Source organism: Vipera berus (genome assembly GCF_964194415.1).
Source record: "Vipera berus genome assembly, chromosome: 3".
Lineage (NCBI taxonomy): Eukaryota > Metazoa > Chordata > Lepidosauria > Squamata > Viperidae > Vipera > Vipera berus.
The window spans coordinates 131,666,708-131,684,833 of NC_138204.1; the positions used below are offsets into that span (position 1 = coordinate 131,666,708).

The 18,126-nt window shown below is 41.5% G+C and overlaps 1 protein-coding gene across 1 annotated transcript in view; it reads left to right on the forward strand.

Moving 5' to 3' along the window:
- Positions 1–18,126, forward strand: part of ANKH (ANKH inorganic pyrophosphate transport regulator) — a 117,737-nt gene that overhangs the window by 90,071 nt on the left and 9,540 nt on the right. The window contains exons 7-8 of the mRNA XM_081322969.1: positions 5,136–5,228; positions 6,997–7,092. Of these exons, the coding sequence (XP_081179095.1) occupies positions 5,136–5,228; positions 6,997–7,092 (189 nt within the window). The remainder of the gene's footprint in view (positions 1–5,135; positions 5,229–6,996; positions 7,093–18,126) is intronic.

Sequence of the window (18,126 nt, forward strand, 5' to 3'; positions counted from 1 at the left end):
TATGTCCAAAACTCATACCACTTTATAGAATTAGTGAAAAATCTACAGATAGACCAAAAAGACTTGCTAGTCAGCTTCGATGTGGTATCACTATTCACCCAGGTGCCAGTCCAAGAAGCTCTATCAACAATAAGAAGCAAATACCAACCACCTAACCATATTATAGAACTAGCAGAACACTGCTTATCAAACACATACTTCATACACAGAGGCCAGAGATACAAACAAATAGAAGGCGCACCAATGGGATCCCCTCTATCACCAGTTATCGCCAACCTTTTCATGGAAGAATTTGAAACTAACGCTCTAGAAAAGACTACAAACAAACCAAAACTGTGGCTCAGATATGTGGATGACACCTTCGTGATCTGGCCCCACGGAAGAAAGGAGCTAGAAAACTTCCTAACACACCTGAATAGCCTACATCCCAAAATAAAATTCACCATGGAGATTGAAACAAACAACCAGTTACCTATCCTGGATGTACTTATATACAAAAAACAAAACGGAACCCTAGGACACACAGTCTACCGAAAGAAAACACACACCAACCGTTACCTCAATGCGCAATCACATCATCACCCAGCACAAATAAATTCAGTAGCCAAAACACTAATAACAAGAACCAGACGCCTTGCAGATGAAACACATATACAAACAGAACTACACACCCTGACAGACATATTGACAGCAAACAAGTTCCAAAAAAACAAAATCACCAATATAATTCAGCAGCAGACTCCGAAACAGAAAAACATCCAAGAAGAAGAACAGAACAACGGACGAGCCATCTTGCCCTACATAAAAGGAACAACCGACAAAATCAGTAAAGTACTACGCAAACATAACATCAAAACCGCATTTAACACTGACAGAAAGATATCAACCATCCTGAGAAATCCCAAAGACAAAATAGAACTGGAAAACCAGGGCATATACCAAATCCCATGCGCCTCCTGTCCAGCAACATACATCGGACAGACTAACAGAAGAATAGAGGTACGTGTAGAAGAACATAAGAACTCAGTACAGAAGAAAGATCGCACATCTTCACTAGTACAACACATAAACACTACGGGACACAACATCAATTTTGAAGGTACAAAAACAATCGCCAAAATAGAACATCTCAATAGCAGAATAATCAGAGAAGCCATTGAAATAGAAAAACACCCAGACAGTATGAACAAGCGAGACGACACCTCCCACCTACATGCCATTTGGAAACCAGCATTGATAGACAAACGAATTTCAGCAAACAAGGATTTAAAAAACCAACAAACAACCCCAAATGCCACCAGCCCCAGCAAGACTCATCCACACCCAGAACAAAAACTCTCCCACACAGAAGATAGAACAAGTCAAGCAAAAGTGCTATCACCCAAGCAGAAGAACGCACACACGAACCTGACTGACCCATACCAGAGATGCATGGCGGGTCCTCGAACTTGGAGCCAAGCCAAAGCTCTGGAGGCCACTACACAGCCCACTCCTCAAGACACCAAATCACAACACTCAGGATATTACGACACAACAAAAAACCCCACCCATTCAGAACACACCCCACCCAATCAGAAGACAGCCACGCCTCCAACCAATCGGAAGACAACCACACATCCACCCAATCAGAAGACAGCCACGCCTCCACTCAATCAGAAGACAACCACGCCTCCACCCAGTCGGAAGACACCCCCACCCAATCAGAAAGCAGCCACGCCTCCACCCAGTCGGAATACAGCCCCACCGGCAGTTGGAAGGGAACAGACAGACCACGCATTGCTCCTGAAAGCAGCAGGAGGAATACTCCGGCCTGATGATGACGGATGGGATTTCGTCGAAACGTCGCCACAACTTTCTGAAGATGAAAGGAACGCAGGAAGAAACCCGAGACTCTAGACCTACATATATCTACATATATATATATATATATATATATATATATATATATATATATATATATATATATATATATATATATATATATATATATATATATATATATATATATATATATATATATATATCTCACACACCAGGGAAGAATACAATATTTAAATTTCCAGTGAAGGGTTAAATCCAGTATGTGAATCTACAATCATACAGAGTAACAAGAAATTATACAAGGCTCTGAATCAACCTGGTTTCCTTAGCTGCCAAATTCTGAGACTGCTTCCTATGAGTGGAACTGCTTCAGTTACGTTACGATCCCATATAGAACAATGTGCATGTTGATTTCTTAACCAGATGAGGAATTGAATCAGACTCTTTTTATTACTATCCTCTACCAGTTCCTGGGGACAGTGCCATATGATCAGCTTCATGTAGGAAACAGTACATGTGCTTTAAATTTCATTACAGTACTCCGCAATTTTAGATTCTTTTATCAATTTATATTATAATCACATTACTTTGAATTCTGTTACATATTACTACAAAGGTGAAAGTGCTTATGGTTGCATGAAATATTGCTTGGATATTTGTATATCAAGGGCTACAAAAGTTGGTATAGGAGACAGGTACCTGCTCAGATGCTTAGAATTCTGCCCCACTACAAAGTCACTCACATCTATAGAATCGGTATAAATGCACAACCCTTATTCTAGCATGATAGTTAATATAATTCTGTTTCATGGAAATGAAGACCTTTGAGGTTTTATCTAATATACTTGTATCGAAAGTAATGTAAAGAAGTGAAATATGGAACTGAGTTATTCAGCATGTACTTAATTGAACAATTAACTTTTACTGAGCACAAGCTGTGTGATTAATACTTTAAACCATCCATTTGGACATGCTTTCCCTTGTGAAGGCAAAGAATGCCTTTAAACATTCTCTTGTTGAAATGTGTCTCATCTTGTCAGCTGATAACTGACTTCATTGGTGTCTATTGTTCATGTGTTTGTTCTGTTGCTTTCTGTTACTGAAAACATCATTGCTAAAAGAGAAAGCACTGGAAGCACTAACAGTTTGCAAAATCCTGGCACACAGGCAGAGTGTGCTGCAAATTTCAGCTTATGAATGTGGCTGGATCTACTTGACGTGTGCTTTATTTCTCTTATCTTGGGCCCAGTTCAATTTTGATGCTTTTGAACTACCGTAACCATGGCTAGACAATGAGACACAAGTTGCAAGCTCAGATAACTACTTCCGTTTCTTGCATGCAGAACGCTCTTCAAATATTTGAAAAATGAAGTGATCTATTGCTCCAGAATACACAGATCCCAGGAATTATGACTGAATATCAGAAAAAAGCTCCCGTAGTGGCAAAAAGCTAGCTGAATGTGCACTTGTTTAGCCAAGAGAGGTGGTAGACTTCTCTTCACTGGCTGTGTTCCAAGCAGAATTGACAGAGATTTTTTTAGTTTAGATTTCTGTACCAAGCAGAGAGTTTGACTTGAAGGCCCTAAGCGTTTCCTTGCAATTCTATGAAATTCATTTCCCCTTTTCAAATGTAGCACTGTAATTGCTTAAATAAGCATGCTGTGTATCACAATGTTTTTTACACTCATGAAAGTGCTTCCTAGCGAAGTGTGCCATTACAGTACTGTGCCAAGAATAGTTTAATTGGCAACGCTGCCTTAGAATTTATTTTTAAGCTGTAAGATTATATTGTTATTGTTTTCTTAAATGATTTTTCTTAGAGCAAAACTTGAAAAGATTAGTAAAGTTGAGATAAAATTTGCCCAGTGAATTCGAAATGGAAGAATAAGATTTTGAACTTCCACTCTGGAATGGACAAGACAGAATGTTTTTCAAAACAGTTTTAATGTGATTACGAAAAAAACTATTCAAATTTCTGACTGAATAAGATATGGGTTCTTGACCCTTAAGCCAAAAGGCCTGTCCACTTTCTTTAAAGAATCTTGAGATGATCCTAGCAATGAATGTCTATGCTCCTTTACTACTATATTTCTAGATTGCTATGTCTAAAATTTATAGATTGCTGTAGTTTAGATATGATCTACAATGCAGTCACACTTGCTTGTGTTTCTAGTCATGATTTACAAAACATAATTCCATAGGCAGTCTCAAGTACTTAGGTAAGATGTATAAATATTGTCCAGTCACTGAATATCTTTTCATTACTGAGTACAACATTCTCAATGTTTTATGCAGTTCAGCCCTTGCTTTCCAGCTCAGATGGATCTTTCATTGTACAGATGCAGATTAGTCTGTTTTTGTGGTATAAGTTCCAAGAAATTCCATGAAAATACAGGATTACAGATTTTTTTTTGTGGGGGGGGGAGTCTTGCATTGAATTGAAATAGCACCACAAAAAATGTCAAAAGCAGGCAGACGACATCTGGATCAAATGTGTGGAATGAGCTGGATGGGCCCAAATTTTAATCATGTTTGGAAGCCATGTTTCAAGAAAATATCAAGAGGAAGGCTTAGGGGGAAAATAATTAGATTTAATTAAAATTAAGTTTAGTAATGAGTTTCAGTTTTGTGTTCTCTCACATTCCAGGATGGTTGGGAGAAGCTCAGAGGCTTCCATTGCCATTTTCAGTTAATCATATGCTAGCGCATCACGAATAGAATAAACTGCTATGGAAACAAAAACACTCCATAAATCATAGTTTGGCTTATTTTTACCACAGTTCTGAACAGTGTTTCTTCATTAACAATTGTGCCACATTTCACTAGAGAATGGTCATCAAATCAAAAAGGTCTACTGGCTGTGGGAACATGCAGAATGAAGGTGACAAAGTATATATATTTTAAAGCAAGTTGCAGTTGAGTTAGAGTTGTTGCAACTTAGAATTTTTCTGCAACTGAAAGTCATAAATTGGGTTCACATATTATACCATGCTGTGGTCAGCTTTAACTGCTTTTTATTAAATAAGCCATAGTGTACTAAGCCATAAATCACAGTTTTACAAACCATAATTAGGGGGCTCACACATATTAAGTCAACATTAAAGTAATATTATACTTCATAGAATACGCGAATCCAGGTATTCATTTACTAGTCTTAGTTGCTTGCATCTATTGTGGTCATAAATCAGGTGCCTGCTTGACAGCCTTAAAATACTGCTGATCTAACGGTGATAGAAGTATCTGAATATTAGGTAAAAAGCAAATTGTCTCTGAAGAGTTGATCTGTAATCTTCTGTCTTTCCTTCGCACTGCAGGCAGTTGCAATTTTGACAGCTACGTATCCAGTGGGACACATGCCATATGGCTGGTTGACAGAGATCCGAGCTGTTTACCCTGCTTTTGACAAGGTGAGCTTGTTTTCTGTGAGCAAATCCTTAGTTTTCCTTTCAAATGCAGGTTTGGCAAGAGCGCTCTGTAAGAAATAGGCTTTGTGAGGAGTGAATTTGCAAAAAAACAAAACAAAAAGGAGAGCAAGCTTTTCCTGATACTGTTACATATACACTGATCTCGCTCCATCCTGCTCGACAGCTCCACCTCTTTTATTCCTTATGAAGTGATTGGAACAATGACCTCCATACCCAAAGGTTAATCCTTTGTTTGCTTAAGGAATTGTAAGGTAATTGTTTCTCTGTTGTGTTCCTCTGTGTCAACAGAGGATGGAGCACAAAGATGCAGTGGAACATAAAAAAAGCCTCAACAATCTGTGTTGGACAAGAAACTTTCCCTTACACTGCACCCTGTAAAACAGCTATTGAGGTTCTCTTTTTTTTCCTTGAGTCTCTGACTCACAACTAATAAACTAAGAAAATGATGCACAAAGATGGGTATACACATGCACAATAAAAGTACGTGTGTGTCCCTTAGCTTCCTTTTATCCGTAGCTCCCTTTAAGAATGACATCACCGCTTCAGCTGTTCTAGCTTCTCTTTCAGAAGCTCCATCTGTCTAGCTAGATAGAGAGAGAGGTTGCTTTTTAAATATTTGCATAGTGATATCTGGAATTTCTTTGTGCAGAACAGAACATCAAGTCACTTAGTATGTGTACAGATCATTAGAGTGAATAAAAACTAGATGTTCAGACCTTCATTTTCTGTAGGTTACTTTTATTGCTAATTAGAGGTAGGGTAAATCAGGGTTCAGTGATTTAGATCATTGGGAAGAGATGAGAGGATTTATCTATGAAAACAACTGTTATATGGGTCACGTTGGACTTAATAGATCTCTAGGAATCTGGAAGAATTTGCCTGGAAATCCAGTAGGTATATTATAAGAAGGCAGCCACACCTACTGTAATAAATAAGAGCTTATTGTGTGTTCAGCATCTGCAGTAGCATCTTGCTGCATCAAATTGCAGGACTGGTTTGGGTAAATTCCCATTAAAGAATAGGGAATTGGAGAGAAGAAGATGGACAAACAGAGAAGGTTAATCATCTCTAATCAATTTGTACAGCAGTGATTGGCATAGAAAAACATCCTCCCATTTCTTATATGTGTACGGTTTAGAAGTTGCATTCAGTGGCGGTAACCAATCTGTAGAGTAAGTCCCACTAAATCAGGATTATCACTTATGCTGCAAGATGTCCAAAGCTATTGTTCTGTGGCTATGGGGAAAGCTTTAATTTATTGAATGGAAGAGATCCAGCTCAAGATTCAGAGGCCGGTCTACATGGAGGATCCTAATTATGAAATACTGCAAATGCACTTCTGTAAGCCTGTGGGCTGCGGTTCACTTTGATTCTGATTAGAAAGAAATGATGTGGGTATATAGAAAGCAGCTTCACGGGTTTGTGGCTGCTATCTGCAATAAGCAAAATTACAGCCAACTTTTTTTTTGCTTCATCATCATGCAAGAGCAGCAGTATGGGTAATAGAACTACGATGTTACTTCCAGAAGCAAAGCCTATTGGACACTGTTGTGTCTTTCATTGGCAAATTCTTGCCAGCAAAGAATTTACTTTCTAAAGTTTCTCAGTTCAAATTTACTCAGCATTAAATTCATCCAAAGGAATGCATAAGTAGAGATTAGGTTGACAAAGTCTAATGATTTGCCCCGAACATAATATATATTTGCTCTAGTAAGGTTAATGGCACTGTTTCTTCTCCCTTTCACCTTAGAACAATCCCAGCAATAAAATGGTGAATTCCAGCAGTACTGTCACAGGAACACACATCAAAAAGTTCACTTTTGTCTGCATGGCCCTGTCTTTAACGGTAAGGAATCAACTGTCTGATTATTGTTTTTAAAATTAACCCTATTTTAACCACTCTCGGTCCACATTCTTTACCAGGATATACATGGTTATCTACCCACACCACCTCTATAAGCCATGCAATATTTTAATCCTAATCTTCCAGAACTACTACTAGGAGAATCAACAAGAGATTGGCTGATAGCCTTCCTGGAAAGTCTATAACCATTTATCCAGAACCATTGTCAGTGTCTCCATTGACTGTAAACACTAGGTTTTGGAGCATGTAGGGTCTGTCCTCTTAAGATTACCAAATAGGCCAGCAACAAATATTTGTTTGCTCTTTCACCTTCTCTTTGCACTCCCTACATTTGGCCACTACTGTTTTGGTTCTTCTTTTTAGACAGTTTGCAGAAAAGAATTCTGCCACTGAGATTATGAACTTGATCTATTTAGTATACTTGAGAAAGTAAAAAAACAACAGTAAATACATATAAGATATAACAAAATTGTTGAAAATACTATTTTTATACAGTTGAATTAGATTTCAGATACAATTTTCTTTTTAAATAGATGAAGCCTCTCATATGAAGAATAAAAATCAGTTTCAGAGCGTTTACCTTTCTTTATATTTCTAGCAAGGGATGCAGTGGCTCAGTGGGTTAGGACGCTGAGCTTGTCGATCAGAAGGTCAGCAGTTTGGCGGGTCGAATCCCGAGTGCCGCATAACAGAATGAGTGCCTGTTACTCGCCCCAGCTTCTGCCAACCTAGCAGTTTGAAAGCACGTAAAAATGCAAGTAGAAAAATAGGGACCACTACGGTGGGAAGGTAACAGCGTTCCGTGCGCCTTTGGCGTCTAGTCATGCCGGCCACATGACCACGGAGACATCCTCGGACAAGCGCTGGCTCTTCGGCTTTGAAACGGAGATGAGCACCGGTCCCTAGAGTCGGAAACGACTAGCACGCATGTGCGGGGGAACCTTTACCTTTATATTTCTTGCAAACTCAGTTACTGAATATGGTGAAAATGATGTTGTGAAATATTGTTTGTGCTATTTTTTTCAGACTGCTAGAATCTGTTTTGGTTGCCACATTGAGCATTCAGATTTCCAAGAACTGATTAGAAAATAAATCATTCATCTTTTTCCCTATATTAGAAAGACCAGTACAGCAAGATGTTTATTCAGAGTCAAATATATGAGTTTATTATTGTGTGTGTTCACTAGCACAGAAGTGAGGATTTTTTTCCCATCCTGACTTGGAGATGCTAGGAATTAACCTAGTTGGCAAAGCAGGTGCTTTCTTAGGATGTTGTTCCTTGGAATAGTATTTTTAAATTATAGGTGTAAATATTGGGAACTTGGTGTTAAAATCATTCTGAATTTTTCTTTTCTCCTTCAGATCACAAGGCAATCTTACTGAGAAAAGAACAAATAAATATCAAACAAAAGCAAACAGAATCTGAATAAAAGAGAGTAGTAACAAACTTGGAATATAATTTGCACATTGTTATGTCTCATTAATTTAGCTTTAAAGAATTCAGATGGACTTAAATATTTGTCTCTGAAATCTTCGAAGCAAGAATTGCAGCAGCACTTTTGAGTAAATAAAAAAGTGAAAAGGAACTTCATAGTTATGTGGTATTCCTGCTAATAAATACTTTTTTTAAACTCTACCATTATATTATAGCACAACAGAGCACTCAAATCTTTTATGAAAAAGTTAGCAGCTGAACTCCATCACTAATCTTCTCTTTCCTTTTCAGCAAGTATAGTTGGCTATATATGGGGGATTGGCTTCTAAAAATAGACATTCATTGTGAGTTAGTGCTTATTCTTAATCAAAAATCTCATTAATCTTCTTAATTAGACAGGTCCTTCATTTATCCTTGAGTCTCCCAGCTGTTCATTATCTGCCTGAAGTCTTTATGTTCATAAATTAAAATGCGTGTGTAAGAAAACCTTGAATAAGTCACATGCAAACGTGTTGACTTCTACTAAATATTCTTACTGATTAATGCTTCCTGTTTTTAATATTTATTTAAGACTGTTTTAATTGTTGGCTTTACTGCCCACCCCCCAGAGTCACACTCATGAGATGGGCAGCTATATAAATTTGATAAATAAATACCAAACAATATGTGGAATGACAGGTCCTTGGTGCTCTCTGAGGTTGGTTTTTTTCTTGCAGATGTTTTTAATTACCCAAACTAAGTAGCATAATTGGTGCTAGTAAGAGAATAGGGTTTGCTCTCAATTTATATTCTAGTGCAGGGGTTCTTCAAACTGGGCCCTTTTATGAGTGTGGACTTCAACTCCCAGAATTCCTCAGCCAGGCATGCTGGCTGAGGAATTCTGGGAGTTGAAGTCACAAGTCATAAAAGGGCCAAGTTTGAAGACCCCTGTTCTAGTGGTTTGTCCTGCCAATGTTGGTGGGAGAGGTCTTGGTGTTCTTTAGTTGAGCTGTTTATTATTAGCTTGTTTGGCAGTTCCTTGATTGATCTATGCTTACCTGGGCGTTGATTGCTTATGGGGAGATGTTTTGGTCATTTTGTTCCCTTTTAGAGCACCAAGGACCCCTCATTTCAACCCAGCTCGCTCGCTCTCTCTCTCTCTCTCTCTCTCTCTCTCTCTCTCTCTCTCTCTCTCTCTCTCTCTCTCTCTCTCTCTCTCTCTCTCTTACCTTCAATTTTAACAGCAAAGTACTTTATGTTATTAGACTGGGAGACTGGGTTTTACACTTATAAAAAAACATACTGTGCCGACATTCTAGTCAAACAGGTTCTTAATCCATTTTTGGATTAGTAATGAAACAGCTTGGATAGTTCTCAGCACCTTTCAGATGTATTTTTAAGAAAAAAGAAATGGTTTAGCACAGGCATGTCAAACTGCCGGCCCACGGGCCGGATGCGTCATGCTGAAACTGCGTTCACCCCATTGCCGGCAATGGGGAAAAAGTCCTGATACGTTTTGTGACATCATGTGACGTCACAAGTTTGACATGTCTGGTTTAGCACTCTCCTATTATAATGGTCTTTCCATTTTTTTTCATTGTTGGATACATTCTTCTCTTCAAGCAGTCCTCAACTTATAACTTGGTCACTTAGCAACCATTCAAAGTTACAACACAGCCCCCTCCAAGAATGTGCCCCAAGGTTTCCTGCTCATTTTAGGGTCTCATGTAGCGTCTCCTGCTTGAACAGGAGACAGTTGGAGTAGAAGACCTCTAAGGTCCCTTCCAACTTTGTTATTCTATTAGATGAAATTGACTCTTCCAATAAAAATGTTCTATTCTGACCCAATACCTAATGTTGAAAAGAAAAGGAGGAAAATTTTCTATTGTGATCATACTGTTTTCCTTCTTGTGGCTTGCTTCTTAATACTGCTTGCAGAGAGCAATTGCCAAAACTCATTGCAGAAAAGAAGGAGAAAGGCAGAGAGAGACTAATCCAGAGTCTTGTTCTAGGACTAAGTAGACCCTACCTTTTCTTCCCCCCCAGGACACATAATTTTGGAGGAAGGAGATCAGACTTTCTGCTTTAAAAATGTAAATGTCATTTGTAAGCCACTTTGGTAGCAGCTGTAGTATCTTGAAAAGTAGAATTTCGAAATAAATTCTAAACGTACAGATAGTCCTTGACTTACAACCACAATTGAGGCCAACATTTCTGTTGTTCAGTGAGTTTTTGTCCCATTTTACGATCTTCCTTGCCACAGTTGTTAACTGAATCACTGCGGTTGATAAGTTGGTAACCTGGTTGTTAAGTGAATCTCGCTTCCTCATTGACTTTGCTTGTCAGAAGGTTGCAAAAGATGAGCACGTGACCTTGGGACACAGCAACGGTCATAGGTATGAACCAGTTGCCAAGCCTCTGATTTTTGATGACAGGATCACGGGGATGCTTCAAAGGTCAGAAGTGTGAAAAACGGACATAAGACCCTTTTTTCAGTGCCGTTGTAACTTTGAACGGTCACTAACGGTCAAGGTTGACTCAGCCTTCCATCCTTCCATAGAATGAAGGCTACTGCTAAGCTTGTAAGCCGCCCTGAGTCTTCGGAGAAGGGCGGGATATAAATGGAATTAAAATAAAATAAAAATAAATAAATGAACTGTTGCAAGTCGAGGACTACCTGTATTTAAAACTACTAAATAAATCCAAAAGGACTGGGCATAGATAAAGAAAACAAAAGTTGCATTGAACTAAGGATGAACCATATGTTTTCATCAGTATTAAAGCCACTCGCACGTGAAAGAGCTTAAGCTACAGGGAGGAAAACGTGGTCCAATTGCCTGCATCATGTTGGCCCTCCTTGGCTGCAGTGGGGTGGGGGGTGGGGGGGTCTGAAAGATCAGGATATCCAGGCTAAAGTCATGGGAAGTGATACAGTTCCACCAGGGAGCTTCTTTCCCTCCTCACTGGAATAAAGATCAAAATTAATTAGGCCAGGGGTAGGCAACCTTGGCTCCTTTATGACTCGTGGACTTCAACTCCCAGAATTCCTGAGACAGCTAGCCGGCTCAGGAATTCTGGGAGTTGAAGTCCACGAGTCATAAAAGAGCCAAGGTTGCCTACCCCTGAATTAGGCAGTGACATATGTCATGGAGGGCCACAAGTAGCCAGGAGAGATATGTGTCCTTCAGTCAACCTCATCAGCTTCAGAGCTTCAGTATAATCAAGATCCTTTTCTATTTTTTGAAGAACGTTTCCTATCAGTTGTGTAAGCTGCAGCAGCAGCAGCAGCAGTCACTTCCCTTTAGAAACATACAATATCTTGGGGGTGGGGGTGGGGAATGGGGAATATGAATGTTGAGTTCAACTATCACCATAGAGCAGTGATGTTGAACCTTTTAGAGACCGAGTGCCCAAAGTGCAACCCAAAACCCACTTATTTATTGCCGGGTGGGCGTGGCTGTGGTGATCATGGCAGATTGGGTGGGTGTGGTCACCTCAATGTTGCTCGTGGGGAGGAACACATGTGGGGGGGTGGGCAGGGTTGGGGGAGATCCAGGGGGTCTCTGGCAGGTGGGGTGGTAGGCAGGAGGCTCCTCCTGTGGGGTGAGGTGAGGCAGGGCAGGGGTGCCATTGCCATGGGGCAAGGCAAGGGCTGGGGCGGCTGCTGCCTAATACCATCGGCCCCCGCACACAGAGGCCAGTGAGCGCATGGGGGCCTGCGGTGTCTGTCAGCAGCCACAGCCTGCTGACCCCTCGACTGGCGCACTCTGGGGCTGCGCAGCCCACCGCCAGCAGTTCAAAGAAGCCGCCTCTGAGCTGGATGGCCAGCTGACAGCTGGGTCGTGCCTGGGAAAAGGAGAGCATGCAAGGCCAGGAGGGATGGGATGGAGGTGGGGGCGGGAATCAGCCATGCCAGGATGCATCCGGCCACATGGGGCCTCGGCGAGTTAGCAGGCGGCTGGTTGAAGAGGAACAGTTGCCATCTCCGGGGCATGGTGTCCACAGAAAGGGCTCTGAGTGTTGCCTCTGGCACACGTGCCATAGGTTCGCCACCACTGCCATAGAGCATGTACTTTGTACTTGCTGAAGTCCTAAGTGTTTGCAGATAGTTGGAAGAGTCTCCTACTTGCAGATAATTGGAAAAGTTTGAAACTTTAAAGAACTGTTGAACAGAAGTTACTGAGATAGACAGGAGAATAGGCTGACTTGATGTGATCAGACAGAAGCCTCCGTTTTTCTTTTGTAGAGAGAAACAGATGGAAGAAACTGCATGAGGTAATGAGAGAGTAATCTGTTGGAGATTGGAATGATTTATGAGAGGGATGTGTACAAGTTGACACAACAGATTTACATACTGAACAGTTGCTCTGTACTTAGGCCTCTCTCATCAAGTTGAAGCACTGTTGTATACTTTGTGTTTTTTGTCCAAAATGCAGGTGCTTTTTTTTTTAAAAAAGTTACTTGTTCATTTCTTAGCACTTGTTTATCTTTTTATGCCAAAAGAATTAATACATGCTATACTGAAGTAGATGTGTGCACACTGCCACTTGCATTTCTTCATGTGAAAAGAGCTGTAGCCCATTAAATGAAATGATAAACTGAAATATTCCATGTTAACATATTTTCTGATAGGTTTGGGGTAAAAGTCTCTCCAAATATTTTCTCAAAACAGTGGCTCAGATCTAGAATCAGGCAGCTCCTTAAAACAGACCTCTGAATCTGTGATCTGCAATAAATCCTCAAAATCAAAGAACTCTGTAGATTATGGCTAACTTCAGTCCAATTAATTTCAGTAATTCACCCTGGGATCTTGATCCAATACTGAATAATTTTGTCTGAAGATATTCCTATTGCAATTTCCAATTTTTGTTATTTCTTAATCCTTTAAACCAGACATGTCAAACACAAGGCCCGGAGGCCGGATGTAGCCTGCAAAGTGGTGTCATGTGGCCCGCGAACCCATCCTGGAAACAGTGAGGGAACGGCCCCCACTGCCTTGGCCCTGGCCCAGGCTGGCCAGGAGCCAATGTACAATTTCGTGGTGGCCATCTATGCTGAAACGCATTCAGTCTTAGCTCCACAAGGCCATCTGGAAACAGCGAGGGTCCAGCCCCTGCTGCGTCGGCCCCGCCCACTGGGCACGCACTGGGGAGGTATCACCCTTTGTGAGGAATGAAGAAAGGCATCATTGCCTGGAAGTGGCCAGCACATGACCCTGCCTACTTCGAACAGGCTAGGGGCTGGGCAGCATTGCGCTTCTCTTCAGATTCATGCCACCCGGCTCAGCCTCTCAGCACTGTGAGGAGAGCACCCCGCTGCCTGCCCAAACCAGGCAGGCTGGGGGCTGGGCAGCATTGCGCAGGTAATGTCGACTCTCACGCTGCTCATGGCATCCTCTCCCCCAGAGCCCACCAAGCCGGATATGTGAAGTAGGCGAGGGCCATGTGCTGGCCACTTCCAGGCGATGGTGCATTTTTTCATTCCTCATGAAGGATGACACTTCCCCAGCTGCGTTTCTTGCCTGTTTTTCTCCCTCCCTCATCTCAAATATTTTCCCACTACTGGAAGGAAGGAAGGAAGGAAGGAAGGAAGGAAGGAAGGAAGGAAGGAAGGAAGGAAGGAAGGAAGGAAGGAAGGAAGGAAGGAGAGGGAGGGTCTGAAGGAAGTCCTGCCTTAGTCCTTCCCTGCTGCCCTTTCACCATCCCCTTGCCCCCTTCTCCTGGCCTATCCTGGGGGGTCTCCCATCCTATTGCTAAGGAAGCTTTGGATACAAAGCCAGGTCTCCTCACATGGAGAGGGAGTGGGCCTCCCTCTTGACTTTGCCCTTGTACCCATCATGAGCAACCTGGCTAAGGAGAGCAAGTACAGCTGCAGCAGCCTTGAGGAGGTAAGTGCAGCTGGGCGCCCCCTTGGGGAAGTGGGGCTGGGCTTAGTGCCGCGGGGCTGGGCATTTGAACTCTGCGCCGTCGTTCAGGCCCCCCCGCATGGCCTGAGAGGAACAGTGAGGCTCCTCCAGTGGACCATGCCTTGGCACTTGCCCCGGTCCCATCTCCTTCTGCCAGAGACCCTCAGATCTGTCCCACTCCTGCCCAGGCCCCCATAGGTACCCTTGACGCGAATGATGTAGAGCTGGCCATGCCCACCCAGTAGGCCACACGCACTCCAGCCACGCCCACCCAGTAGGCTGTGCCCACCCTGGCCACACCCACCCAGCCCCCTGAGGGCAACTGCAGTGCTGATGCGGCCCTCAATGAAATTGAGTTTGACACCCCTGCTTTAAACCCACGGATTGCTATCTAAGTTGAATTAGATGTGCAACAGTTAATTCATTTTCAGTCATTAGGAAACTAGATCCATTCTCATGGAAAGTTAAAAAGGAAAAATACTTAACTTCAAAAATTGAAAAGCAATTTCTTAATATTATTTTAGTTCTTAATTTATGCAACTATTTTTTAGTTACCAAGTTAAATTACAGTTTTAAAGTTTTAAGTTAAGCTTCAACAGTGAAGCAACGTATGCTGAAAACATGAGAAAAAAAGAATCCTTTCTAAAAAAAATTAATTCTATTTTAGTATGAGAATTTATAATTTTATGTTTTTAATGTTTTAAACTGTTATTAAATGTTGGCATTTGTATACTAGTTAGAGATTTAGGTGCTGATGGTTTGTCTAAAAAATTAAAACCAATAACTAAACTACTCCAAGAAATATTTAAACTGTGCAATACTTTAGAGATAGTATTATAAATGTATGTTTGGTTGTACTTATAGAAGTTTAAAAACATATTTCAGAAGAGCTGTGAATGTGATGTTCTTGGAAGACTTCATTTTCCAAAGACTAGAAGGGTTTTTCCCCTTCATGGATTACTGCCTTGTCGTGGCGAAGGGGCTTGCGTAATTCAATGAAGCTATGAGCTATGCCGTGCAGGGCCACCCAAGACGGACAGGTCATAGCAGAGAGTTCTGACAAAACGTGATCCACTGGAGAAGGAAATGGCAAACCACTCCAGTATCTTTGCCATGAAAACCCTATGGACAGTACCAAAAGGCAAAACGATATGACGCTGGAAGATGAGCCCCTCAGGTCGGAAGGCGTCCAATATGCTACTGGGGAAGAGCAGAGGGCTAGTACTAGTAGCGCCAGAAAGAATGAAGCGACTGGGCCAAAGCCGAAAGGACGGTCAGCTGTGGATGTGTCTGGTGGTGAAAGGAAAGTCCGATGCTGTAAAGATTTTTTCTCCATAGGAACCTGGAATGTAAGATCCATGAATCAAGGAAAGCTGGACGTGGTCAAACAAGAGATGACAAGACTGAACATCGACATCTTAGGTATCAGCGAAATAAAATGGACAGGAATGGGTGAATTTAATTCAGATGACCATCAGGTATACTACTGCGGGCAAGAATCCCTCAGAAGAAATGGAGTAGCCTTCATAGTCAATAAAAGAGTAGGAAAAGCAATACTGGGATACAATCCTCAAAATGACAGAATGATCTCAGTTCGAATCCAAGGCAAACCATTCAATATCACAGTAGTCCAAGTCTATGCCCCAACCACCAGTGCTGAAGAGGATGAAATTGACCAGTTCTATGAAGCTCTACAGCACCTTATAGAACTAACACCAAAAAATGATGTTCTTATCATCATGGGGGATTGGAATGCTAAAGTAGGAAGCCAAAAGATAACCGGAATAACAGGCAAGTTTGGCCTTGGAGTACAAAATGAAGCAGGGCACAGGCTGATAGAATTTTGTCAAGAGAATACGATGGTCATAGCAAACACTCTTTTCCAACAACCCAAGAGACGGCTCTACACATGGACATCACCAGACGGTCAACACAGAAATCAGATTGACTATATGCTCTGCAGCCAAAGATGGAGAAGCTCTATACAGTCGGTAAAAACAAGACCAGGAGCTGACTGTGGCTCAGACCATGAGCTTCTCCTTGCAAAGTTTAGGCTTAAACTGAAGAAAGTAGGGAAAAGCACTAGGCCAGTCAGGTATGAATTAAATCATATCCCTGTTGAATATACAGTAGAGGGGACAAATAGATTTAAGGAATTAGATCTGATAGACAGAGTGCCTGAAGAACTATGGACAGAGGTTCGCGACATTGTACAACAGGTAGCAACCAAAACCATCCCAAAGAAAAAGAAATGCAAGAAAGCAAAATGGCTGTCTGAGGAAGCTTTGCAAATAGCTGAGGAAAGGAGGGAAGCGAAAGGCAAGGGAGAAAAACATAGATATGCCCAATTGAATGCAGAATTCCAGAGAATAGCTAGAAGAGATAAGAATGCCTTCTTAAATGAACAGTGCAAAGAAATAGAAGAAAACAATAGAATAGGGAGGACCAGAGATCTTTTCAAGAAAATTGGAGAGATGAAGGGAACGTTTAATGCAAAAATGGGCATGATAAAGGACCAAAATGGCAGGGACCTAACAGAGGCAGAAGAGATTAAGAAGAGGTGGCAAAATTACACAGAAGAACTATACAAGAATGAGCTTAACGTCCCAGATAATCACAATGATGTGGTCACTGACCTCGAGCCAGACATCCTAGAATGTGAGGTGAAGTGGGCCTTAGAAAAGCTGAGCAACAACAAAGCTAGTGGAGGTGACAGTATTCCAGCTGAGCTATTCAAAATCTTAAAAGACAGTGCAGTAAAAGTGCTACACTCAATTTGCCAGCAAATTTGGAAAACTCAACAGTGGCCACAGGATTGGAAAAGATCAGTTTACATTCCAATTCCAAAGAAAGGCAGTGCCAAAGAATGTTCAAACTATCGCACCATTGCACTCATTTCTCATGTTAGTAAAGTCATGCTTAAAATCCTACAAGCTAGACTTCAGCAGTATGTGGATCGAGAACTACCAGAAGTACAGGCAGGATTTCGAAGAGGCAGAGGAACTAGAGATCAAATTGCCAACATACGCTGGATCATGGAGAAAGCTAGAGAGTTCCAGAAAAACATCTACTTCTGCTTCATTGACTATGCTAAAGCCTTTGATTGTGTGGATCATAACAAACTGTGGCAAGTTCTTAAAGAGATGGGAGTACCAGACCATCTTATTTGTCTCTTGAGAAACCTATATGCGGGTCAAGAAGCAACAGTGAGAACTGGACACGGAACCACTGATTGGTTCAAAATTGGGAAAGGAGTCCGGCAAGGCTGTATACTGTCGCCCTGCCTATTTAACTTATATGCAGAGCACATCATGAGAAAGGCAGGGCTAGATGAATCAAAAGTTGGAATTAAGATTGCCGGAAGAAATATCAACAACCTAACATACGCAGATGATACCACTCTAATGGCAGAAAGTGAAGAAGAACTAAAGAGCCTCTTGTTGCGGGTGAAGAAGGAGAGTGCAAAACTTGGGTTGAAACTTAACATTAAGAAAACCAAGATCATGGCAACTGGCCCTCTCAATTCCTGGCAAATAGATGGGGAAGAAATGGAGGTAGTGACAGATTTTGTTTTCCTGGGCTCCAAGATCACTGCAAATGGGGACTGTAGCCAAGAAATTAAAAGACGCTTGCTCCTGGGGAGGAAAGCCATGGCAAATCTAGACAGCACACTAAAAAGCAGAGACATCACCCTGTC